The sequence below is a fragment of the Nannizzia gypsea genome, genomic scaffold (genome assembly GCF_000150975.2).
Source record: "Nannizzia gypsea CBS 118893 supercont1.10 genomic scaffold, whole genome shotgun sequence".
NCBI classification, from domain to species: Eukaryota; Fungi; Ascomycota; class Eurotiomycetes; order Onygenales; family Arthrodermataceae; genus Nannizzia; species Nannizzia gypsea.
In genome coordinates, this window is record NW_003345192.1 from 319,866 (window position 1) to 345,622 (window position 25,757).

The 25,757-nt window shown below is 47.0% G+C and overlaps 11 protein-coding genes across 11 annotated transcripts; 7 read left to right on the top strand and 4 right to left on the bottom strand.

Moving 5' to 3' along the window:
• Positions 1–311: 311 nt before the first annotated feature.
• On the bottom strand, positions 312–2,202 carry MGYG_08721 (laccase-1; the record flags this gene model as incomplete). Its single annotated transcript, XM_003169125.1, has 3 exons — positions 312–672; positions 746–816; positions 877–2,202. 3 exons carry the CDS (start codon positions 2,200–2,202, stop codon positions 312–314), a joined length of 1,758 nt encoding a protein of 585 aa, XP_003169173.1.
• A 661-nt stretch (positions 2,203–2,863) lies between these two features.
• MGYG_08722 (hypothetical protein) lies at positions 2,864–3,922 on the top strand (the record flags this gene model as incomplete). Its single annotated transcript, XM_003169126.1, has 1 exon — positions 2,864–3,922. The coding sequence occupies one exon, from the start codon at positions 2,864–2,866 to the stop codon at positions 3,920–3,922; it is 1,059 nt and encodes a 352-aa protein (XP_003169174.1).
• Positions 3,923–4,099: 177 nt separating this feature from the next.
• Positions 4,100–4,979, bottom strand: MGYG_08723 (hypothetical protein; the record flags this gene model as incomplete). The annotated part of the gene is made up of 2 exons (XM_003169127.1): positions 4,100–4,679; positions 4,750–4,979. 2 exons carry the CDS (start codon positions 4,977–4,979, stop codon positions 4,100–4,102), a joined length of 810 nt encoding a protein of 269 aa, XP_003169175.1.
• A 1,080-nt stretch (positions 4,980–6,059) lies between these two features.
• On the top strand, positions 6,060–7,577 carry MGYG_08724 (riboflavin transporter MCH5; the record flags this gene model as incomplete). Its single annotated transcript, XM_003169128.1, has 5 exons — positions 6,060–6,312; positions 6,376–6,581; positions 6,636–6,930; positions 6,988–7,090; positions 7,148–7,577. The coding sequence occupies 5 exons, from the start codon at positions 6,060–6,062 to the stop codon at positions 7,575–7,577; spliced, it is 1,287 nt and encodes a 428-aa protein (XP_003169176.1).
• Positions 7,578–8,819: 1,242 nt separating this feature from the next.
• Positions 8,820–9,761, bottom strand: MGYG_08725 (acetylxylan esterase; the record flags this gene model as incomplete). Its single annotated transcript, XM_003169129.1, has 4 exons — positions 8,820–8,999; positions 9,081–9,160; positions 9,239–9,329; positions 9,405–9,761. The coding sequence occupies 4 exons, from the start codon at positions 9,759–9,761 to the stop codon at positions 8,820–8,822; spliced, it is 708 nt and encodes a 235-aa protein (XP_003169177.1).
• A 1,086-nt stretch (positions 9,762–10,847) lies between these two features.
• MGYG_08726 (hypothetical protein) lies at positions 10,848–11,511 on the top strand (the record flags this gene model as incomplete). Its single annotated transcript, XM_003169130.1, has 4 exons — positions 10,848–10,858; positions 11,101–11,157; positions 11,221–11,290; positions 11,425–11,511. The coding sequence occupies 4 exons, from the start codon at positions 10,848–10,850 to the stop codon at positions 11,509–11,511; spliced, it is 225 nt and encodes a 74-aa protein (XP_003169178.1).
• Positions 11,512–11,777: 266 nt separating this feature from the next.
• On the top strand, positions 11,778–13,456 carry MGYG_08727 (hypothetical protein; the record flags this gene model as incomplete). The annotated part of the gene is made up of 2 exons (XM_003169131.1): positions 11,778–11,941; positions 12,007–13,456. The coding sequence occupies 2 exons, from the start codon at positions 11,778–11,780 to the stop codon at positions 13,454–13,456; spliced, it is 1,614 nt and encodes a 537-aa protein (XP_003169179.1).
• A 1,945-nt stretch (positions 13,457–15,401) lies between these two features.
• On the top strand, positions 15,402–16,169 carry MGYG_08728 (hypothetical protein; the record flags this gene model as incomplete). The annotated part of the gene is made up of 1 exon (XM_003169132.1): positions 15,402–16,169. The coding sequence occupies one exon, from the start codon at positions 15,402–15,404 to the stop codon at positions 16,167–16,169; it is 768 nt and encodes a 255-aa protein (XP_003169180.1).
• Positions 16,170–17,351: 1,182 nt separating this feature from the next.
• Positions 17,352–18,243, bottom strand: MGYG_09204 (hypothetical protein; the record flags this gene model as incomplete). The annotated part of the gene is made up of 5 exons (XM_003169133.1): positions 17,352–17,383; positions 17,476–17,671; positions 17,732–17,824; positions 17,891–18,015; positions 18,183–18,243. The coding sequence occupies 5 exons, from the start codon at positions 18,241–18,243 to the stop codon at positions 17,352–17,354; spliced, it is 507 nt and encodes a 168-aa protein (XP_003169181.1).
• A 572-nt stretch (positions 18,244–18,815) lies between these two features.
• On the top strand, positions 18,816–20,775 carry MGYG_08729 (hypothetical protein; the record flags this gene model as incomplete). The annotated part of the gene is made up of 7 exons (XM_003169134.1): positions 18,816–18,839; positions 18,911–18,929; positions 18,999–19,021; positions 19,458–19,483; positions 19,589–19,860; positions 19,913–19,990; positions 20,024–20,775. The coding sequence occupies 7 exons, from the start codon at positions 18,816–18,818 to the stop codon at positions 20,773–20,775; spliced, it is 1,194 nt and encodes a 397-aa protein (XP_003169182.1).
• A 1,411-nt stretch (positions 20,776–22,186) lies between these two features.
• Positions 22,187–23,214, top strand: MGYG_08730 (hypothetical protein; the record flags this gene model as incomplete). Its single annotated transcript, XM_003169135.1, has 3 exons — positions 22,187–22,511; positions 22,563–22,726; positions 22,795–23,214. 3 exons carry the CDS (start codon positions 22,187–22,189, stop codon positions 23,212–23,214), a joined length of 909 nt encoding a protein of 302 aa, XP_003169183.1.
• Positions 23,215–25,757: the final 2,543 nt, after the last annotated feature.

Below are 25,757 nucleotides of genomic sequence, written 5' to 3' on the forward strand. Positions count from 1 at the left end.
CTGTCGGATACAAAGGCTTACTGTAAAGATCTACTGCTATATTTAGTTGTAGTTCAATAGCTAATACTTCCAGCCAAAACCCGCTCCAGGTTAATTCTTTGGCCTCAGTGTACATATTCCCGGTAACTAATAAACCACCAATAATATATGCCTATGGGATTTAAGAACAGGCATACCATAGTTAGATTCTTCTGGGATATCCTCTCTATTGAATGTATATTAAGGCCGGTAGAAGCTATATACGATTCTCCGGAACTATATGTCATCTAAGCTGGCACAAGTAGGCCCAACCGAATTACGCTACTGATCTTCTAGATACCAGAATCATCCTGTGGCCAGGGTGAGCCTGGATACCACTTTCCCCAGGAAGCACAAGTATTATCGAATACTGTCCTGGCCGCGTTGCTGACTGATATAGAGTGTGGGCTCTCAACAAACTCTAGTGCTAACCCCTGGCTACTGTGCCATGCAATATGACAATGGATGAGCCATGCACCCGGGTTATCGAGTCGGAACGCGATTGCAAGGTATCCCCTAGCGGGAAGCAAAGCAGTATCCCTTCGCGGTACGCCATTGAGCTTGAACGAATCCATGTTTCCGTCCCATAGTTTACCCGTCTCCTGAGCAAGAATCCAGAAGTCATGTCCATGGAGATGAATGGGATGGGCAATACTGTAAATCGGCCATTGTTAGCCAAGGGAATTCTCCGAGATTTGATTAAGGATAGACTGTAGGGAGTACTTACTTCGCAAAGAGCGCTGCAGCAGTGTTCTGAATTACCAACACTGCCCATTCATCACCAGTGGAGCTCTTCCTCTGTTGTAAAAAGTTAGAAAGGGCTAGTTAGTTTATCAAGGGTTTACAGGTAAAACTTACCTCCACAGGAACCACATTGTAAGGGGTGGGGATGGCCGATGAGTTCTTAAAGACATATTGCAAGGTGGGTTTGTTCCAGTCCAGAGCCAAGCTACTCCCATTGATAGTCCACTGAAATAGTGCTGCATGTGTCAAGCGGACATTTATTCCCTCGACAGTTGTCCCGGTAATTGTTCCGACATCAAACTTCACGCGAGGTACCAGCTTTTCGGCCGGTTCGTCGCTGCATAGCTTTGGCGGCTGAATTGTGCTGGTGGTAGTCGGTACTTTAGTACTTCTAGAGTTATACCGTACGATACCGGTGATGGAACCTGGGTTATCGTTTGCAACGCCCTGGCAAGCCCTCAGCCAGCCACCACGCATCCAGTAGTCCCCTGGAGTAGCGTTTGCCTCGACGACGATATCGTATCTTTCGCCGACGTTGACCAGAACGTTATCCGTCTCGTACGGTATAATTGGTACAAAGTCAACGGCAATCACTTTGAACTTGTGCCCATCAATGTTGAATTGGAATAGACTATCCATCGCCACATTGGCTAGGCGGATGAGGTACTTCTTGCCAGGTTCAAAAACCATTTCGAACTTCTTGCCCCCGCCAACGCAGTTGGGGTCTCGAGAACCAGTGCAATCGAAAGTATTGGTACCGTTTAATAAAAGATTGTTCAATGACTTGGTGATACCATACTTCTCCTTCGCGTTCCAGTCCCTGAAAGTGGTTGTATGAGCCCAATCTTGGAGGAACAGAACGCCCATGTCTTTGTCATAGTTCTCCGTTGCGGGCCCATTGAATATGAGAGGACCGAAAAGACCTTCCGTGTATTGGAGAGAGAAGTGACTGTGGTACCAACTCGATCCGTATTGGGTAACCTTGAACTTGTATGTGTAGCTTTCACCTGGGATGATTGGGCACTGAGTAACACCTGGGACTCCGTCTTGTTCGACGCTGTTGAGTTGACGAACACCATGCCAATGGATAGCAGTGCCATTGCTCTTCAAATTATTGGTAACGTGGATAACGAGGTCATCTCCCCAGTCCGCAACGATGGCAGGCCCTGGCATGGTGCCATTGAAGGTCATGCATGGCCGTCGATATCCATCTTGATTGCACAATCCCTCTTCAACCGACAGCCAAACTTCAACAGTTTTCCCCGTATCCGGTATCGTAGTATAATAATTCGTGTCGACATCATATTTTCCCCAGCAGTGTCGCGATGTAGGCGTGTTTTCGCATGCCGCCCGTTTTACATCCCAACTATTGCCTGGAATTCTTGGTAGAGAGTGACAACAGGATGCAAAAACCAACAAGGAAAGGAGAGGGAGTTTCATATTAGAGATTGGGAGTTCGTTCTCCAACAAGACGGGAGTTTATACCGATGGAAATTGGCACAGGCAGCGTTTCGCTCGAGAATAGAGCGCCTGTTCGGTGCGACTCCCGATGTACTTATGCTCTTAAATTAACGAGCATGGTGTCTAGTTATAAGACCAGAAAGCCACCAGCGAAGGTGAGATGCTCCGATAAAACCCAAAGGAGGTCCGGAGCAGAGCTCAGACTTCAGTTGATATGAAGTGGGCCATATAGGATAAAGTATTGGAATATCGCGAATTACTTTCTTCATATGGGCCGACGGAATGAATATAATCATGTTCCAATTACCAGTAAAATGGGTCGTCGTATGCAAATCCGCAGGGATGTTAAAGAGAAGGTTTTGACTTGGTGCAATCGGAGGGAGCTGAAGGAAGACACTCGGATAATCAAACACTGATACTTTTTCGGAGGAATAGCACAAATGGAGTATTCGGAGAATAGAGGAAATAATGTAGCCTACTTGCATTTTGTGGAGGTTCTTGAGGACGTCGCAGAAATTTTTGGTAGATTGGTATATATGATTGTTGGATGGCCGTCAGTAGCCAGGCCCACGACATCGGGCGCTGCCAGTCCACTCTTTCTCGTTGACCGGTTAGCAGATATTGGAATCAGCTAGGAATCATGATGTTCTTTAGCTTCAGCCGTTTCTTCGTCCTCTTACCCCTTTTGTCGTGCCTTGTGAATGCTCTCACAGATTGCCGACCGTCTCTTCCACTTCCCTATCGAGTTCTCCATCAATTCCCAGACCCTACATACCTGCAAAGTCTCTATGTCCGCTCCAATGGAGATATCCTCGTAACTACCGCCTGGCCAAATGGGACAATATACTATGTCTCAGGACCCACGACCAAGTCACCCAAAGTCACTGAGGTCTACCAGTTCGACTCTAAGATCGCAAACGTTGCCACCAGCATTATAGAAACACGGCCAGACGTCTACGCCTTTTACGCAGGCAAGCAAGTCCACCTGGGAATCGGTATCAACGGTACTTTTGGTGTCTGGGAGCTCGATCTTCGTCCTACTCGTCGTCGATTTAACCCCGGAAAGGCGATCGTTAAGGAGCTTGTCCATATTCCTTACGGTGGTCTCTTGTCTGGATTGGAGGTCATCCCAGATAAACCCAGCACCCTTTTAGTTGCCGACTCGACAGTTGGGGTGATATGGCATGTAGATACCATTGCTCGCAAGTACAAGCTTGGAATCGAAGATCCAACGATGCGTGGTCCTGCATGGGCACCTACACAGTTCGGAATCGATGGCCTTCAGTACCACAAGGGATACCTATACTGGACCAACAGCTTTGAAGCGAGGGTGTACCGTATTCGCACGACACGGCAAGGTTTTGCCGCTCCCGGAGCGAAGGGTGAGCTTGTTAAGGAGGTCCGCTCATTCTTCCTTGACAACTTCACATTTGGTCCACGGAATGACGACACGATGTGGATTGCGACCAATGCAGATAACCGCTTGATCACAGTTTCACCCGATGGCAATGTCACCGCAGTTTTGGGGGAGCCAGACGAATTAACGATGTCTGGTGTGGTCCAGCCAGCTTTCGGCAAGCTTCCTGGTGACACAAATACTCTGTATGCCATAACTTCTGGGGCGTTCAACTTCCCGATCAACGGAACGGTAACGGAAGGCGGAAAGATCGTTGCAATTGATACAAGAGGTTACTGTTAGGGGTTTGGTGCAGGCAGAAATACATACAGATGACCATCAGGAAAATAGAAAAGGCTCAGGAGCTTCCGATGATATTCTCGATCCAGAACTTGATAGACTTAGACATTGTCCTAAGAACAGCAGAAGTAAGAAATAATGTCTAGCTTTCATAGTGGCCAAGCAAAGGAGCCATTCCTCTTATGCTCTAACACACACGTAATAGCCAGCCCAGAGATTTAAACATGCAGGGCCAACCTCTGGGTTCCACTTATGAAAATCGGCGTCAGAAATTCCGTGCGTTTCCTCAATCTTAATGCAGCTGTCGTTTGGCATGACGAAATGGAATGCCCTGCAGCCACGAATCGTCCCTGGCTGCTGACGTTCTGGCCTGGGATCAGTTGGGATGGGGTTGGGTATAGCTGTTGGAGGGGGCATCGCAGTTGGAGTGGGAATCACCCATCCAGCAACGCCAACACAATAGTACCAACCTGCATATAGCCTCATGCAATCCGTACCAACATCAGGGTTCCACTGAATAAACTGTTCAAGCGTAAATGAATGAAATTTTTCCTCAGCTATGATCTTGCAGTTGTCGTTTAGTTGCGCTTTATACCATTTGACGCATTTCTTGGAGACGTTTGGTTGACTCGGGGTCGGTGCATCTTCCGCCCAATGGCTATCAAGGGGTATTGAACGAGGGACCGGCTGACCGGATATATCCTTCACTCCAACACAGATGAATTGCCCAGGACGAAGTCTAGAGCACCTGGTCCCAAGGCTGTAAGAACAATATTTATCAGTAACATGGCTCTAGTAAGGCTTCCTGTGTGGACGGGAATTGGACGTACAGATTCCAACGAGACAAATTTCGAGGTGAGATACTATATTGCAAGGCAATCTCCAAACAAGTTTCCCCTTGAAGTACTTGGTGGTAGAGAGTGCACTTGTTTGCGATGCCCACATCGAGCTCTGAAGCGCCTTGGGAACCGCTTGAGTAAGTCTTTACTCCCCGCATAGTGAGCTCTCCACAAACGAGGGAGGCGGCGAAAAAGGCATAAAGAAGAGGAAGCCAAGACATGGTCAATGTTTGTTAAGCGTCGTTATTTGTTTGATGACTGTTGGTTGGTTGAAATAAATCGAAACCACGGGGAAATGCAACGCCCTTTTATCCCTCAGCCAGGTGAAGGTGTGAAAACACAACATGCACAATGAACTGCGGTGCGATAGGCAAACTCGCCAAACCGCATATTTCTGTAACCTGGATTGCTGGGCAATCATTGCGGTAAAGACAATCCAGGTGCAGTGCAGATGCCAACCACAATGTTTGCTTGACACGGAGAACCGCTGGACACTAGAGAGTGTACACAGGGTTACAACGATGTGACTGGGTTGAGAGCCCTGCAGGTTCAAAGCCGAAAACGGCAAGCGTACGGGTATATAGTAGCTAGCGCACATGTCGTGGTTCCATGCGCCTACCCACATGTATGTTCTTGGCTACTGGAGCCATGGTCCGTTAATCATGCGATAGGAAGCAAATAGTATCAAAATAGCCAGGTGCAGATAAGGGCATTCACCACAAGCAGACAGCTAAGTATTGCGCCTAACCTTGCGTGGGAGTGCCAGTGGTGTGCCAGTGGTGGCCAGTCTTCTTTCTGTTCTTCGGCTCGGCTTTATCGTGAAATGTTCTTTCATCATCTCCGCACTCTCATCGAGCCGAACGCGATTGCGTCGTGACTCAGAAGCAATACGAACGAAAGAAATGCAAATGCAATAGTTATGAAACTCGTTGATATCAATAGGAAAGAAAAAAAATCAACACGTTTTATTCTGTCTGGCCGACTATCTCCGAGGGTGGATCTAAATCCGGGTGGAGGATTTCGGCTTTGCAGATTATGACGTGTCGGATTCGGTATAACATTTAACCGGGACATATTAGGTTTATCGCCGATGACATATGGCCGGACGTCGGAGATATCAAGGCAAGCGGAAGCCGAAAGGCCGCGAGAAAGGAGGAAGATATAAGAGCGATGCACGGCTTCAGGATGATGAGAATAAGCATCATATAACCCGTATAGCGATCTTCTTTGGCTTGAGCAGCTTCTTCTCTGGAAGGCATTATCGTTCCTTCCCCTGTCTGCAAGTACAAACATTCATAACCATGGAGGAATCGACTACGCCTTCAGATGCGTCCAGCGTTGAGAAAGGATTAGATGCTGGGACTCCCAAGGAAACTACCCCCACCTTTCCAGAAGGGGGGTTCAAGGCATGGCTGACGGTCTCGGGAGCAGCTGCTGCCTTGTTTGTGTCCTTTGGATGGGTCAATTGCATAGCTTTGTTCCAGGCAAACTATGAGATGAACCAGTTGAAGGGGTATTCTAGGTCTGCAATTTCATGGATCACATCGATGGAGTGTAGGTAGTGGCAAATTGCATCAATTAAGTCGGATATGTCATCGCTAACTGATAACAATTTAGTCTTCTTCATGATGTTCATGTCACCGGTGGCTGGGAGACTGTTCGACCGGTATGGCCCACGTGTACCGCTCGCCATCGGAACAGTATTACATGTCCTGGGCCTTATGATGGCAAGCATCTCAACCAAGTACTATCAGTTCGTGCTCAGCCAATCTGTATGCTCGGGAATAGGGGCTTCCTTCATCTTTAACCCGGCAATGGCCGCAGTATGTGTCACCCCCACTCTCAATATCAAGGATATACTCTAACCGTTAGTTCAGCCTCAAACCTACTTCCGAGAGAAGAGGGGCCTCGTTGCCGGTTTGACCGTTGCAGGCTCGTCATTGGGTGGGGTTATATTCCCGCTCATGGTCCAGCATCTCCTCCCGGCCGTAGGGTTCGGATGGACCATGCGAATCTGTGCCTTTCTAATCCTTGGGCTGCTTATATATGCCGACTTGACGATCACATCGAACTTTAACCATGGCCCGCGTCCTTTCAAGCTATCGAACTATTTCTCTCCTTTGAAAGAGTTGAACTTCAACCTGATGTGGTTTTCCATGTTCTTTTTATTCTGTAAGCAGATCAGGTATCCTCTTAGTGTGAATTGCTAGGCTGACTCGTTTTATGTAGGGGGAATGTTTATCCCTTTCGATTACATAGTCGTGTCTGCCATCCACTATGGCATGCCACAAAGCCTGGCCTACTCGCTTGTGCCGGTTCTGAATGGCGCCAGGTAAGCATCAACGCAGTGTACATGTATCGCCGGAATTATGGCTAACTTTGAACAAAGCTTTTTTGGCCGTACGGTGCCCAACTATATCGGCGATCGCATCGGGCGTTTCAACGTCATGATTGTGATGACGCTATTCTCAACCATACTCGTGCTGGCGCTTTGGTTACCCGGAAGGAGTACAGGAGCCATATTTGCATTTTCAGCATTATTTGGTATCAGCTCTGGCGCCGGAATAGGACTTGGAATGCCATTGATAGCCGTCGTTTCTCCAATGAAGGAGCTTGGTTTCCGAATGGGGATGGTCGTGTCCATTGCCTCCATTGCCACGCTCACCAGCCCTCCCATCGGTGGAGCAATCATCGCGCGAGACGGCGGCAGTTTCACATATCCATGTGTCTTTTCTGGCATAAGTTTCCTGGTCTCGGTAGCTGGCTATACCGCGCTACGAATTCGGCTGGGAGGCGCAAAGCTCACAGCCAAAATATGACCTCAAGTCATTGGTGCGGCTTTATGCACCTTCTCCACTCATTCACAGGCCGAAAATTTCAGAGGGCAGCAGCAGATAAAAATAATGGGCATAGACGGTATCTGCTGCATTTCATGTTGTTCGGTGTGTATATTAGCCTTTTAAAGCGTACATAAATAGGAAGTAGTACCATATCATTCACATATATAGTACCTAATAGATATACAGAGCTCATCTCCCAACAAGCCATAGCTGCGTCCTCGTCTTCGTTGCAGTTGTTGTTCGGCATTTGCCAGAGGTTGAAATTGAGTGAGATCATCACGTGGCATTGCCCAGCAAAATCTCTTGGTGTTTTTATTTATTTCGATGTTCGAAACGACATCAAAACAACCGCGGAGAGAGAGAGAGAGACTTACTTGCGGTGTTTGGGCTTCATGGCTGGGAAACCCATGTCTAGTTAAGGAATATGCCACGCGTTCAGAGCAGCGTTCAGAGCAGCGTACAGAGTATGTACATGCGGTAACCCATGGGCCTTCATACCGCGACCTGGTAAGGTTAGGACAGCAGCTGTGCTCTCGTCTCAGCGGAGGATTCACTTGGGCCTAGAGATATACCACCAGTTCATACCAGACGTAGGGAGGAATTCCAACCCATATTCTTTATGCCAACGAGCCTACAAGTATTCAAGTTCGTCGTTAGACTTACTACTAGCCCAGCTCATGAAAAGCAGGGTCATCTTCAACCTACTCAGCCATTCTAGACTCGATACCCGCTCATCAGTCCAGGTCTTATACGCTCCCCCTCTTTCTCACGAATACCCGTACTTTCACCTTCTTCTGTGGGAAGACTGACTGCAGTTGACTGCAAATTTCAAGGTGGCGCGCCAGGGACTACGTCAGTGTAGTCATCCTGTTTGCTGGCCTATGTCGCTACCATTTTAAGGCAGTTGATTGTCAGGGTATATGGAGCACAGAGCACAAATTAAAGAAAAATTGCTGTATCTGGGATTTTGTCATGCTATCGGTATTTGAAATTCTCGTGGGGCGGATTTCTCGAACATCGTATAGCCCATTTTTCTATATCCGGCTACAATACCAATAATATTTATTGGAAGAAGTACAGTGTTGTAACAAACCTGCAACTGGCACTCTCTAGTGTGCTCATCAAAACCAAAATAACATATTAAGATTAGATACAGCGAACGCCGCGTTTGCGCAAATATATATACCAATACCCACGTACACCCACATTCTAAGAACAAGGCTAGCGAGCCTTGACCCTGTCGATGATGAACTCAACGCAATGCTCGAAATACGTCTTAAAGTAACTGCTGTGAACTTTTGGGTCGACACCGTGGTCGCAATAGATGTCGCCTTTATCGCAGTACGAAATGCGGATGTAGTCGTATGCCACACACGACTTATCGTTGCGCCGGGGGAACCACTATTAATTGTTCCAGAAGAGTTAGCATCCTTTCCCTAACCGAATCATCCTGCTCTGCTACATAGCTGTTGAGAAACATACTCCGTGATGAGTGGCAGTCCCATAATCGTAGCTAAGACCGGGGTTAAAGGTTGGGTCTCCCATTCCGACGGCAGCAGCGACTAAAAAACGGTTAGTAGCAGTTCATTCCAAATACTTGACACAGATTTATTGTCCATAAATTGACAAGTGAAACATACCAAAAGCCCCTAGCGACGGGTCGATGGGCTCAGTTTTCGGGAAGTTCTTCTCATCCATACCGCAAAGAGTATCACTGATAACTTGCGCCCCCTACATAATTACAACCATATATTAGTTGGCGTGCCAGAAAACGTGCGATCCTTGCATAAGCCTGCATTTACACACCTGAGAAAATCCCATCAGGACAATCTTGATGTCTGGGCATTCGGAAGTGTACTTGGAGATCGTCTTCTTGAGATTTTCAGTACCGGTTTTAACGGATTCGCCATACGTGGGGAAGAGGGATGCAGGCCATTCAAGTGGAATATGCTTGACCCGGTGAGCTCCGAGTCTACGCTGGACCTCTTCAGCAATGACGTGCTGGGGGCCTTCACCTGGCGGTTCGCTTGTTCCACGGGCAACAATTATGAGTGTATCAGTGCAGTCGACCCTATCTGGAATAACAAAGCCAGGGTCCCGACCAGCATTGCATATGGATGCCGCAAGGCAGATGATAAGAGAGGCTGTGAGATTCCACTTCATGCCGGCGGCTGGTGGCTGTCACTGCTTTCCTTCAGGTATTGGAGGAAGTGTTGCTGGGGGTGAATTGGGAATCTGTGCTAGAGGTTCCCTCTCACCAGCACCAGGAGGAGCAGGATGAATTTATATCCTATGTGCTCACTAGGCTCCTATCCAGGAAGCAGAAGGGAAAAGGAGCACTCCGCTTGGGCGAATGCTACATCTTGGGTCTTGGAGCTCAAAAGCTATAGGTCCTCAAAAAATGCTCCCAGGCGATATTCTTTGCTACAGGCAAGCTTTGCCTGCTTGTCGATTAGCTCCTCTCAACCGATTGGATCATGATTTCCATTGTTCCTGCATTGTTCTTGGGAGCAGCAGATCACAGCCACTTCTACGGTGGAAATTCCGGTGGGAATAAATTCTTGCAAAGGGCTTCATACCCTATTGGTGTGAATATTTACATGGATTTTAATCGTTCATTCCGCATGGTAATGCGAACCGCGGCAGATCGGATCTACCACAGCTATCACGAGGAACAGGGCCTGGTTACCGGAGATTGGGTCCGACGGTTTGTTGGAAGGATTCTACATATCCCCATCGCCCCTAGGCCCCGTCTTCCGATTTTCTTCTACCAAATAGGTGGAACGGTGCTGGGTGTTGTATAGTAGGAACAGCTTCTTTTCTTCCCTTATAGATGCTTTGCCAGGCCGTATTTTGGTTTATGTGAGCCTGAAATTCCATGAAGGCCACATTTTGTTGATCCTTTGTGCCTGAAGGCCCAGCTGTTGGAGAGTGCTCAACAAGAAATTAAGTTACCTTTAGCGTCCTGGGCCGCCTACGAGGGTTCCTCTCTATGGAGTATGATTTCCGCCGAATCGACAGATAATGGGGATGGAAGAAGTATACTACTGCATTTGAAACCTGGTGGATAAGTGCCATGCACACTTACCACTAACCCGGAGCCCAGCCTGAGCTCTGTTTAGCTACAGTGTGCCAACAGAAAACAGAAATCAATTTATCCTTATAGATTTTGTCCCTGTAATCACATGCAGGGTCCTATCAGATCCTTACATCCTGCCTCAACGCTTTTCCGGAAGAACGGAGTAAACAATGGATGCGGAGTAAACAACGGAGGAGTCTCACAACCTTCGACTAGAGAGCGTTGTAGACACTACAGCTGATATAATTTGGGTTAGTACTCCGTGCCATGCAGCCCTTATGCAGGAACTTCCTCTTTTTCTTTGCCCTTATTGCTTCTCTATTCCTAGAGTACTCTATACAACAATGTCTTTTTACTTTCAATGCCTGTCCTTTCTTACTCTAAATATCTATTCCGCTGACCCCTGACCGTTCCTAACCACAGTGACTTACTAGAAGAAGGGGGAAGAGGTAGTGGGTTAAGGAGTGATGATACGTTATAGTTTGTACTTCTAGGAGGATCCTGTACGGAGGTTACTAACTACTAACCGCGATAAATTAATAGTGTCCGTAGCATATCTTTCGGAGCAGCAATGACCGTTGAAGTGCTCTGTACAGACGCCTTTTTAGTAGAGGTAAGGAGTATGATATCCCAAACGACCTTGGAGCCTAGCAGGGCCGGTCCCTACTCTATACAGCGAAAGCCCGAGGATGTGGGGACAAACAGTGGCCATTCCAGGGGCAGATCGATATTATTTTAATACACTAGGAAGGGAGGACGTACGGTAACACACTGTTTCCGCAGCAGTATCTTCTGTGTATAGCTATCTTAGATATACGCCGTATAATTATCTGAATATCACATCGTGTTGCTCCGTATTAGTTACCAAAGCAAGAAGATTGTTTTTTTATTTAAACTTTCTCCAGGGACCCGAAAAAGTCCGAAAAAATATCGGGTGATTGATTACATAACAATGATTTGGATGACATAACTAGTTGTTTGTACACGTGATGAAATTATGTACCTTCCGAAACAGGCATGGCTCGATCAGGTCGAGCTGTTCTTTCGAGAGCTTTGGAGATGTTGAGCTGTTGGCACAAGCTGCATCACCAGGCTGCAATATGAATAACGAACAGTTCCGGAGGTTACTTTTCGATAACAAGACGACCTCTGCTAGGCCGACGGAGTCTACGGCCAAACAAGCGTCGTCTGGTGACAATGCTGCTGCCACAGGAAGAAGTGGTGCGTTGGGGTCAAGGATGCGATCCAGCATCCCAATGACACCGTAAGCCTGTGGATTTTCTCAGAGAAGATCTTGTTCGTCCAATGCTAAGTCAGTTTTTTAATCAGGCGCGCGGTTTCAGGTGTTGATTTTGCTCGCCAGCTTGCAGAACACAGACGCGACTCTGAGGGTCAGCCACCCTCCAAGAAATTCAAATCGTCTACTGGCCCAAAAGGGTATAAATATGCCCCAGGATACGAGGATAGGGCATCATTACGGCAGAGGAACGATAGTAAGGAGGCAGATGATCGAGAAGAACGTGTTCGTGGGCTAGAGGAGCTATTGAAACTCGGACAAATTGACCAGCCTACTTTTGACAAACTACGAGCCGAGATTGGAGTGGGTGGTGATGTCTCGAGTACTCACTTAATCAAGGGACTTGACTGGCAGTTGTTGAAGAGGGTGAAAGCAGGCGAAGATATTACCACTAAGAGTCAAGATCCACAACCAGACGCAACGCATGATGATGACGATGAGTTTGAACGAATCGTGGAGGAAAAAGAGAAGGACAAGGTTGGGAGCATTGAGGTAAGGGAGAAGGGGAAGAAGAAAGGCACTTTGGCGCCTTTGGCACAAGTGGGAAGCAAAAAAATGACCCGCGATGAGATCTTGAAGCAGCTCAAAGCGAGCCGCCTAGCTACAGCACCCCAACCAGAACCCTCACTTGGGAGCAAGTTTAAGAAGATTGGCTCCACAGAAAGTAAGAAAAAACGTTGGATCGAGACGGATGCCAATGGGAGACGGAAAGAGATATTGGTCATCACAGACTCAGATGGGAAGACAAAGAGAAAGACAAGATGGCTGGATAAACCGGGAGATGCCAATCCACACCTTCTATCAGTGGATAAGAACGTAAAGCCGCTTGGGATGGAAGTTCCGGCGGAATTTTTGGCGAGGATGAAGCCTACTGATCCCGTGGAGGCTGAGGAGGATGAGGATATATTCGCTGGTGTTGGCGATGATTACAACCCCTTGGCTAATGCTAACGAAGATGAGGGCACATCTTCTGAGGAAGAAGATGACAAAAATGATGGTTCAGCCGTGAAGGAAACCACCTCCCAGCCTGGAGCAAAGACCCAGAACGAAAACAAACCCCCTTCGACACAACGCCGTGACTATTTCACTACAGGCAAAGTCAAGCAGCAACCAGAAGCTTCTGCGCAGGAATCTGCCGGCAGCTCCAACCCGCTTATGTCCGACCCTACCATAAGAGAAGCATTGAGAAAAGCTGCCACTATCAGAACACAGGAAGCTACGTCTGATAACGATGACGCGGCTAAGAAGTCTGGCGAAAAACATAAATCATTCCTCGAGGAAGCTAGACGTCGAGAGATGGAAGATGCTTTGGATATGGATATGGGTTTCGGCGAGAGTAGATTTGGGGATGACGATGATGAAGAGTTTCTTCAGGGAGGCTCCAGCCACAACAAGAGAAAACGAGGGCCGAAGAAGAAAAAGGGAGATAAGAACAATGTCAGTGATGTGTTGAGTGTCCTAGAGGGAAGAGGGAAGAGTTGAGTACGTTTAGCACGCTGGAGACGGACTGCCCAACTGTCAACGGTTCAAGATAGCCGCTCAAGGATCACAGTTCATGCACCATGCGGGGACATTGCGCCCTCAGCGATACGCTACCTCTGCAACAACCATGCTTACATTAATAGCTGTCTATAACCCACCATTCTCTCAAGCTGGCGGCTATTTCCGCATAACCCTGACAACTTTGCCCAAGGAAGGCTATACAGCGCACGACGCAAGGAATCCGCACATATAAACTAATAGTGGGATGAAGGTATGACAAGTGTGTCGGAGCCGATTAAAGAGCCGATAAGCTAAGATTTTGCACGATTAACATCCCAACTTCCCGTACTTTTGCGTCGCCGTCATGATGGGTAAGCTCCATACCCGTCGAAGATCTGACATTTGACATGCACACACTCTATGCATGCAACATCCTCACACACTCCTTCAGTTTCAGGATGAAAGGCTGTTCCCCCGCGTTTACCGAGTCATCCTCCCCAGATATTCGCTTCCATCGGCGGATCCTGTCGGTTTCATCTCCCCTAACCCAACTCTTACGTGGCTCTCCTTTAAACCATTTTTATATGTAGTCATGTGACATGGAAACGGATTAGGCTTTAAGCTTATGTAACGTATCCTGCTAGCCTTGGCATTGACCGCAGCTTATTTTGTCGTCAATATCAAAACGTTCAGTGACGAAAAAGGGGCTCGTGGAAGCAGTGCGGCCATGATGGCTTCAAAATGGCTTATCTGGGATGAAAGCAAACGGTAGACGGCTTTCTTTGATCATATTTTTTGCCGATAGATGGCGACCTAGGTTATTGGGCGCTTTGTCATCTCCATCTGGGGCTGAATCCATGGAACCTGGTTGGAAACCATTGGAGGAAAAAGAAAAATTTGCCTCCCAATTTTAACGCCTTCCTCTCTGGCTCGCAGATGGACTTATGCATGTTCCAGGAACAAACCAATGACATGCCATTCCCTGGGTGAATTCATTCCATACCAAAACGCCTTCCCTTGGGTTGCGGCCTCCAGGAACAAACCTTTTTATACGGGATTACGTGGGCATGAGAAAAAAAAATTTTTGACTCCTCAGACGAGTGATCGCTACAATATGAGCGAGGCATTTCTTTCCCTTTCCAGTCTCCTGTCTCCGTGATGCCACATGTCTGTCGCATCGACCACAAGTTACCCCCGTTCCTCTTGTACCAATGTGCTACGACCACCTGTCTCCCTGTTAGACCGGAGGTTGGATAGGCAGGTTTTCCGAGCAATCCAGCAGGATTTCCGGAGCCTGACTTGTTTGGTGAAACACTATGCAGACATTCTGCAGGTTATCACAGAAACAATCTGAGCACTCTTCGGATGAGGAGGGGGAGATATATCTGTTCGTCCGTGAGAACGTTTTTTGACTTAAACTAGAGCGATCGAGACCAGTGGGTTCAGAAGACAACTCCATACTTTTGAGCGGTACGCCCACAATAGTTACGGGGCGCCCAAGTTGTGCTTGTGAAAAGTTCCCTCGCCCAAGCGGTCTAGATGCGGTCAGAGGAGCGCTCAAACTTCTCCGGCGCTCCACACACATAATATCGAGCCATGTCACGATAGGCGCCCATAGTGCTATCCAATAGCAGCCTGGCAGGAGAAGGAAAAATAAATTCAGGGCAGAAAGTTTACTTTGGCGGTGGTACCTGAAAAAGGGTGACCTCCTTCAGGGTTGAAATATATATTCCTTCGTTCGCCCTCCTAGACTTTTTCCTTCTCTTTGTACCTCCCAACTTTCTTTAACAAACCAGACTTCACTCCTTCAAGTCTCCCATTCATTCCTTACTACGCTTCGGCGTGCCAATCCCTACCTTGCTGCTATTTACAGTCATTCATTCATCAGCTCACATCAAGAAACCTTTTGTGCAAGCATTTGTTGATTCTAAACCCTATCGCGAAAATGGTCTCCTTCAACACTCTTTTCGTCGCTGCCACTCTGGCTAGCTCTGTCATCGGTGCCCCGCTCAAGGGTGGTAACGGAGGCAAGCGTGGTATGGCCTACAACGATCCTCAGGCTGTTGCTGCTTTCAAGGGAACAGCTGCTTCCTCCTGGGCCTACAATTGGGGCTCCAACTCCAATAACATCGGTAGTGGAATCGACTACACCCCTATGCTCTGGGGACAGAAATTCTTCGGCGATTGGGCCAAGTCCACCCCTTCGATTCTCTCTACCGGTTGCAAATACGTCCTCAGCTTCAATGAGCCTGATATCCCATCCCAGGCAAATATGGCTCCCCAAGATGCCGTCCAGGCACACAAGGAATACATGAAACCCTTTGTTGGCAAGGCCTCGATTGGCTCTCCTGCAGTTTCCAACGGTGGTGGCGAGATGGGCCTCAGCTGGTTGACCAAGTTCCTTGACGGCTGCGCTGGACAATGCAACATCGACTTCCTCAACGTCCACTGGTACGACTCTGCTCAGAATGTCCCAGCTTTCAAGAAACACATCACCGATTCCATCAACTTGGCCCACAAATACAACATTGACAAGGTCTGGATCACCGAATTCCGCGGAGATGGAGACGAGGGCTCTCAGGTTCAATTCTTGCACCAGGTTCTTCCATGGCTCGATAGCAACCCTGGTGTTGCCCGTTACTCCTATTTCATGGCCGACGACCTCGTTCAGGGTGGCCAACTCACCCCTGTCGGCAAGGCCTACGCTTCTTAGATTTTTGATTTGGCCTTTTTGTTCATATTTGGAAAGGAGTTATGTATCTAGTGTTTTATTTTTTGCCCGACCAATAAAAACAGTTTGGGCATTCATTCGTTCATGAATTTTTGGTGCTTTGGTTTAAAAATTATTGTATCTAAGCTGGCTCTTTGATACGATGACTTGTTACAGCACATAACTTTGCCTATGTCTTTTGACTTTCAAGAGCGACGGCTAAGGGATCCCTGTCATGCTTTTCGTTAGGATGCGGGCGCTAGTATTTAATATCACTCCAATAGTTAACCATTCGTGGATTGGATGGCGTCGGCTTTTCTTGGCTAACTAGTTGACCTTTCAGCTGGCAAGATAACGAATGGATGTTCTCGGCCCAAGGTTACAGGGGTAAAGCCTAGGCTGCGGGTTCTCCTGAAAATCCACTTCGCTGACTCGTTGGCCATTAACTAACTGACTAACTAACCAGTTAGCGAGAGGGTCGGTCTTTGCTGTTGACAAGTTCGACAGTTAACACTCTTTATCGTCTCAACAAGCAAGGCATCTGGATTGATCCTGTCCCCCTGGGTCAGCCCATGACTACTCTGGTTCAAACAGACACCGGTCACCCGAGACATCCGGACGGTTAGCCAACGATACGGTTGACAAAGCCCCTGCCACTTGGGCCCAGCCGAACACATTCACTCGCTCGTGATTCTGATGACGCGACGCAGTCTGGATCATGATTCCTTAGGCCACTGTGCTATAAAAAGCTACAGAGCTGAAGTGTAGCTTGTATGGAGATACTCTCAACGCACACAGCCATTCGCTATCACCAGGGTTCGACGCTGACCCCAGCGAACAAATAAATGGCTATTTTAGGCTATCGATCACTAATTAACAAGGTAAAACCAGCTGTACTGGTTACCAGGGGGTTTGTGAAGCAGAAGGTAAATAAATCCGAACCACACCACAAACCACGACTGAAACTGACAGAGATAGAAGGCAATCCACCGAGTCTTCAAAGACCAGTGGATACTAGTTACTCCAAGACCCCAAGATATCTCCACATTGTCTCTATCTGGGATCCAGAAAGCTTTCTCGCTATTGTTGCATTTGCTGGCTTAATGAGCATCACTGTTCACCAGAGACTAAGCTGCCAGCTCACAAACATTCCCGAGTAATTCTTGATCCTACTATCTTTTACAGTTATGGTCTAGTTGTCAACGCCGGCTTCACCCCTAAGGGCGGTGAATGTTAGCTAGTTATCTGCTCATCCATGACATTGGATGAATGTCCGGGAAGCAAAATCTCAGTGTGCAACAGAGCTAACCTGAAGAAGTCTCATTATCATTCTGTCTAGCCATGCCTAAACGGTTGACGATACCTCCGGGGCTGTGCAGCTCAGTGATAAGATCGCCTCGGCAAGCATGGTTGATGTCGGTGGTGACAGTGACAGGTCCTAGTCTTTCAAGAGTAGATACCATTGGCCGTCTCACTCCAGAAGCATTGGAAAGGCCTTTGGACCCCTGCGGAATACCCCTTATGATTTTTCAGCCATGGAAAACGAGCGAGGTCTGCGGCTTCACCAGTGCCCAGTCCCTAGCCCACTGGACTAAGCCGTATGAGCCAACCTTGCCGTAATTATGACAATGGCTGAACAGTTTCTTAAGCCTTACTACCTGCCAGCCGTCTACTTCCTCGTTAGCTAGGACTGCCGTTGCATAAGGAGACGTTGAATATCTCACTAGAGTATTCTGGATGGCTACCCTTCCCCTTCCCAGTCGAAGAGCACCAACCGCAGTTAAATAGATGCCGTTTGTGTATCCATCGAAATAACGGAGAGATCTGCTATCACCAGCAGAAACAACGACTATCGAGGCTTTTCCTTGTCTACTATTAGTCACACTGCTCACCAAGGCACGCTTAGCCACTGTTCCTGACAACCCAATTACTCCGCCATTTATAAATATTCCTGGAGAGCTCCATGAGCAATGATAGATATCATTTGATTGATGTCGATAGTTGATGGTATGTTACCGTCATCTATCTGCCCAGCAGATAACGGCCGAATGCCTGCTACGTTTCCATCATATGTCATCGAAAACTGGGACCAAAGTACCCAAGTACATCATCGCTCCCTACAGAGCAAGTCTGTTACTCTTGATGCTAATACCCCTATATCCATTACCCAAGTCACATCTCCCAACACATATATCAAGATCTGCGCCCAAAGACTTACGAGTCTCCCATACCAGAAACACCAACATCCATCTCCTTTACAATACTGGCTCAAAGCACACAGCACCAGCCTAGTCCCCAACCCGGGCTAAACATATGTGTCCTTTATCACATGGGTGTTAAATATACAGTTGACTACTCTCAAAGCTACTATCCGCTACTAGGGCAATCAATACCAATCAACAACATTGATTAAATCTAAATACCCATTAACAAAACCACACAATGTTTTTCTTCTTTTTAACCTGGGCCTAAGTTGATATAATGAGAACACTCTTCCCATGTGACAAGAGCTCTTGTCAATATTGGCGTTATTCCCCATTGGCTTCCTCAAATCTCACTCCGCTGTCTCATTTATCGGCGGTCTTCCTTTCACCTTCTCTTCCACTCTCTTCCTCTACCTTCCTCTCTCTTCTCCTTCCTTCTTCCTATATGCAAGCAATTTCAAGCAAAAAGGTATGTTTTGGGGTTCTTATCACTCCTTAAATGACAAAACAAGCTATAATTTGATGTACTGAGTCTTGCAGGTAGGGTATCCTCCACTCTGTGAGTGTCTACTAAGGGATGGGCGGGAAATCAAGTTGGTCCCAGGTTGATATTTATTTAACCCTCCAGCTCTTCATTCGATCGATACCAATGTATGTGTCAGCCAAAGCTTTGCGCGATGAAATATGCCTTTTTAGCATCATAATCCCTAGGGAAGCTTGATAGCCACGTTTACCACATTCAGCAACCAGCCTCACCCTACAGGAAAAGAACAATCCTTAGCCTGTTACGGCACAGGCGTCTTGCAAAAGCTGTCAGGATGGACTTAGGTCGGTCACACTCTAGCCGAGCTGGCCTATACTTACCCACTGCTAATATTTGTAAATTTTAGCTCGGCTTACCATTGTGGGTGGCCCTAAGCATTTTAGGTTAATAAATGGTGGAAAGGGCAACAAATGCACGCGGAGTTCCCGACCTCTCATGGCGGTTATCTTCACATGCACAATACCCGTGAGCTCGATGAATTGTTTGAAAAGAATGAAGTTAAACAATTATTAGAGGGATGGGTAAATAAATACCGTCTTAAAGATAAGGCTACCACAAAAACTCTTCAAGTACTTCGCCATCTCATGGATCGAGACGAACACGCTCATCTAATTAATCCCACCAAGACTCAATTAACAACCGAACAACGCTTTTATGCCTGGACAATTGTCCAGCTTATTCGCACGTGCAACCTGGAATGCGTTAAAAGGCTCCTCTTTTGATAATCAAGGTGCAACAATTGCCCGCGAAGATATTCATCGTGCGTATGCGCTAGCCTGTCACTATCAAAAAGGGTCAACTGGCGACAAATCGAACCGTCAAGCTGCTAAACCCGCTATACCTGCCAAATATATGCACCAGGATGTCACTTCAAGCCCAGCCACCGCTGGAGAGACTGCGTCGGAAGCCTTGTTGAAACTGCTAATGGACGCGAGGGCAGTAGACTGTAATATCTGAGAATGGACGTGTGGTTAACAGTATACTAAATCTGCATATAGGCGATATTGATCTTAGTGACAGCTATTCCAAACACGAAGATATGGCTGATCATGATGAAGTCATCCAAGGCAAAACCAGTAAGTCTCTGGCTATTAGTGAAGAAAGAATAGGAAAGTTGTTGGCGAAGAACACGGCCAAGCCACTTCTTCGAGGCAAAACGTCACCAGTTATACGCAGCTGCATCCTTGAAAACATCATATCCTTAGCCTCTGTTTCCAGCGAGGAATTAAAGGAAATAACAGGTAACATGAGCTCAGCGATGTTTGCAGCGAGTGCAGCACATGAAGATATGGCGGAAACATCGTCGGTTGGGGAAGGGGCAACACTTCTAATTAAGCAAATAGAAGAATCGACAGCCCAGAATCAAGACCTGCACCTCAGACGGCGATATATCACTGCAGCACAGGATCCTCAATTGGACCCTAAGAACCCCAAAGTCGGCGATCACCTCACGCTCCGCGCCTGGCAGGTTGAAAGAGTATCTTGGATGCTCCATCAAGAGGCATCTAACATCAAGTGTGGTATTTTAAACGACTCGTGCGGTTTTGGAAAGATTATCCAGGCCCTTTCTTTAGTTTACTTTTCCGCACTGCGACAAAACGAGAATCACCGTCCGACTATCATCATTGCCAATTTGTCTCGTCTCAACGTTTGGATTGTAGAGTTCAAAAAGCATTTCGATGGCCTACTGCAACTCTACATATTCCATGGCTCTGAGACTCGCAGCACTACAAATACGTTCAAAAAGACCCATACCATCGCGGACATTGACTCCGTCCTGGCACAACATCCTCGCACGGACCCGTCTTTATCCCGAGTTGTGGTTCTTACAACTTGGGATATGGACCATTTGACCATTTGACCATGGGACACAAAGGCCTGTACAAGTGGATGACTAATCCTGACAGTTCTTGGGAGAAGAGGTGCTTAGGTAACTAGAGTATTTTAATACTTTTATTATCATTGGCTAGTTATATGACAAGCTTAAAAGTCATGACTCCAATATAATATTGTCATCATCATCATCATCATTAATGAAGGTGTCCGACATCTTGACCAACATTAACTTTCACATTACTAGATTACTAGGTTCTTTGAGGCTCAAGATCTGTGCGCTTAGTTAACTAGCTAGGTAGTTAGTTAACAAGTTACCGCTGGTTACTCTATACGGAGAGAGCTATAATTGCATGGTTAACTGGTTATAGTAGAAATCATGGACCATACATGCTAATACGGTCTGGACTTAAAGCATGGCCACCAGGACTACTATAGCTACGCCAGATTGATTATCGGTGATCTATATATACCCAAAACATTCTTCTCGCCTTGTATAAGGAGAATGGTGATGTTGAAAAACTATCGAAGTGTGCGAGGCCGTTGGGTTAAGCAAGATGATGACTGGCTAACTGACATAGCATATCTGACACCCTTTTATATCGTTTACCTGGAGCGATAACTAGTTCTGGGGAAGTATGCCGTGTCATGTAGCATATGCCAAACTGTGGTCAATGACGACATAGCCGATGGCTTATGTATTCCACTGTTGAGCGGTTGCCAGAAAGGTGGCAACAGGACAGCAGGAGCAACACACCGTAGTCCATGACTTCACCTGTTCGAAGGATGTCGACGGTCAGCTTGTCCTGTCCTGTCCTATCCAGATTCTCGCTTAGCGTGTCTAGCTCCTCTAGCGAGGTATAAATATCTCCAGCATTTCCAATATCCTCCAAAGTCCTCTCTTTGTTTTTCTCTTTTCCTGGTCTGGTCGTCTTCACTTCACGGTAGTTCTCAGTCTACAGTCGTTCTCACAGTCTCACAGTAGACACTCGCGTCAGCTCTTACTTGAAACCCTCTCGTCTCTCACTTCTGCCTCCTTTTTGACGGTGCCCTCGGACTTTTACTTCACTGCACTCCTCTCTTATCTCATAATGTCGAGCGAGCATACCGAAAAAGAACACCTCCCCCAGGCCTACCATGCCATGCTCCCCGACAACCAGCGAACGACTTTGGAAGAGTCGAGGAAGCGAATGCGCTAGGCTTCCTCCGCGTCGTGTGTCTCTACCTCTTCAGATTTTCTGGCAGCCAAGATCGACGCGCTTGAATCTGAAGTCGACTATATTGAAGACTGTAAAACTGCCATCCATGATCTCTCACGTCTTAGACGCCTGCCACCACTTGTGGCGTTAGACAGTATCAAAGATCTAGCACTCGCGTCGAGGCCACTGAACAGGGAGATCCATGTTATCAAACGCCAGAGGAAACTCGTGCAAGAAGACATGGAGACTGCAATGCCTCATTATAAGGAGCTCGAGTCTGCATATGTCGATGCCATGGTGGCCCGGATAGCATCAGCATCTGGAAACCAGCCGAAGTCGAAATTCAAAGCAAATGCCTTCCGGCAAGCTGTTGAAACTTTTTACGGGACATCCAAAACTGAAGAAACGAACTTTATGCCACGCAAACTCGCATTCTGTCATGTCTTAGGGTGGCTCTCGTCGAAGGAAGTCCGAGCAGCTCATCTAGTCCCCAAGAGCCTTGAGGAGAGGTCGGTCGCCCACTTATTCGGGGTTGGGGCAGTTACTATAGATGACCCCAGAAATAGTGAGTTTATATTCGCCCTGTCGTCGCTAAATGGTATTTAACGTACGCTAGGTCTCATGCTTGAAAAGAACATCGAAACAGCAATGGACATGGGAAACGTAGTGGTTGTAGCAACGAAAGCACCATCAGCCGCAGACGAGATCGTCCAATGGAAGCTCGTTGTCACGGACCCAGCCCTCCTCAAGCACGTCGCTGCCGATGGAGCCAAGTGGAACGTAGGAAGACCCCCTACTCCTTACCTACCAAGCACTAAAGTATATACTGACTTGATGACACACATTAGGTTCTACATGGCAAGACATTGACGTTCCTTGGACACAACAGGCCTGCTAAAAGATACCTCTACTTCCGGTATGTCATGACCTACCTGATGCTGAAAGACCAGGGCAGGTTGGACTGGGTGCAAGAGGTTGAGACTGGGGGATGCATATGGGCAGCCCCTGGCAAGTATTTACATCGATCAATGCTTATAAACCTTGCTCTTCGTGTGTCTGACCACTACCTCCCCGAGGTGTTTAACAAATCTACGACCTTTGAGGACGATGACGCAAGTACTGAGATGGACGAAACTGAAGACACCTTGGCCATCAACCTCGCAAACAGCATGTCAATACCATCTCCTGATAGCAAAAAGAGGGATGACGCTGAAGATGAGGAAGATGAGGAAGACGAGGATGAGAAAGGTGAAGACCTCGAGGAGTAGCCATAATCCAACATGTCTCCTCATTTGATCGAGCTAGCCCTTGTGAATACGTCTAAAAGTGATTCAACTTGATACCTAAGCAAATACTATATTTGGAGCAAGGTGAGAATACATCTATTCAAGCCCCTTTGTAATATAGGCACCACTCTATAAAGGTCAAGTTCCGGTCGGCTCTTGAGAATCTCTATTAGTCTTCTTCTGCTTGTTACCAATGTGACGACCTTTTCTACTCTATTCTTCGCACATTTTAACTGATGGGACCGAGGACAGGGACAAGAATTTTACAAAGACCAACGCCGCCTGATGCTCGACCTACACTGCCCCTGGGTTTATTGCAATGGACGGCGAATGACCCAAGAAGCGAAACTGGCTGGACGGTATGCATTTTACCCTTGGACGACAGCAAGAATGTTTATTCGTTGTAAGGTTACTACCTTCGTCACTGCGTAGTAAGTCTACATAAGTCTGATGAAAATCAGTCGCCGACTTACTCCTAGGTCGTTATCCGCTGTAAATTTTGAAAAGCCGTCCACTGGTTAGATAATTGTACCACTGTCTGCCTACTTGATCGATACTCTGCGCTAGGAGCTGGTTTGTAAAGCAGATTCTACGCTACTTATTCCGATGGCAATGACACAGCAGGGAATAAATAGTACCACAAATGTAAATACTGGAATGCTCCAAGGCAGTTTGTCCCTGCTTGCTACATGGATGCCCTGCGGTATGCAGACAGACACATTCTCTTGTAGAGCGAGCGCACTTTAGACATTGTGATGGCGGAGCTGAAGGGGTTGGGGAGGACAAAAGGAGGGATAACTAGAAGGATGGAGCCGTTTGAGACGGGCCAGATGCAAATTAGATACATTTGTCGGTGTAACAGCTGTTAACAAATATACTCTGTTCCACAGTTGTTATCGGTGTTTGGCAATTAAAGGTTGTGTCTGTGTGCCTGATAAAAAAAAAAACTTTTCGGGTGGATCCCGTTCCGCTTCCGCCCCGTGTTCGTTCCAGAGCGCTGGGTAGCCTTGGCGCGCTAGATAACTCTAATAGGTTGCTGAACATGCTGCGAGTTATCCAACAAATATCATGGATGAAGTGTTGGTTTTGTGGTGCTACAAGCTAGCCAGCTAGCCTTGCATTGCGGGGGTTAACTAGTGAGTCACGTTGCATTCACCGAGTCGTCCAGCCGAACTACTAAGTCGTACAGCTGGTCCACATTTAAACAAGTAACGACATATCGAAGAATTCGAAGCAATAACTGTGCAGTTAGACAGAATCACAATTGGCATATCCCAGACTAACTATCAGGAAGGCTATCAGAACGAACACCCGGAGACAGATAGCCCGAGTTAATGAGTGGGGAGAAAGGACTGCTTACTAACTCCATTCCGAATAGCCGATAAGATATGTCATGTTCGAGGCAATACCCCTTTGCCAATGACCCTCTATAGCTCATCTCTTGAGCCCAAAACACAATTAGTATAGGAAAGAACATTGCTAACACAGAAATTGAATTGCTTTTAGGCCTAGAAGATACTCGCCTCACACCTGAACCACAGCGTTCCGCGCCGAGAAGAGCAAGATTGCGATTGAAGCCAAGATGACTGTCGAACACAAGCCCAATATGGAAATGGTAATTATTTATATTGACTCTTGGTACCACCACTCTCCTAGGAGTAATAAAAATATGTTATAAGAGATACCAGATTAGTCTGTAAACTAAATGGAAAGGCGAACACTACGCTAAAGTGGGTTAGCAAGTAGGTAGTTTTACTCTGCTTTACTAATGTTAATTCTTCATTCATTTAAATTATACTGTCAATGAACATTCTATACTTAATTACTAGTCTATATGTGTTTTTGGATGGGACATTAGAGAGGTTAAACTTACAGCTGGATCCCACGAAAGGGACAGCTGTTAGGGTTATCAATGGCGGCCTAGAAACAAGGTATTGATTTAGAGATTCGAAGTCATTAGAGGAGCTTATACGTCATCATGGCCCTAACTCCCACCAGTCGGGAGATCCATTTGAAGATCCCGATGGGTCATGATGTTAGTGATAACTATCCAATGCCAGACCAACCCCTGAGTTAACTTGTAACCAGAAAAGCTAGCTAAATGTTGCAACTATAGAAGGAATGTCTATTAAATAAAGGCATTTACTTCCTTCCTCAATAGTAATGAGTCATCGTACAAAGTGGGAGGAGCAAGCAGATCTCTTCTAGTCGATGGTAGTTGTAGCTATTGTCGGCCCATAAATAGTCATTCGTCTCATCACCCACTCTCGGCAGTCCTCGGTCCATAATCATATTCACTGCTATAACACAGCTTTTTGTTCGTTTTGTCGATATCTCGGATTGTCCCGCTGGCCCTGCTTGTTGGCAACGGTAGACACACACCTTGATAATAACGGTATTCCGACGTCATCATTCAATCCGGACGGTTCCGTTGAGCTGATCAAACAAGATGATTAGGTAAAAGAAGGAAGTACTTGAAGGTCCCATCGAACTTTAACAGTACCTTGAAGGGCCCATGAAACCCT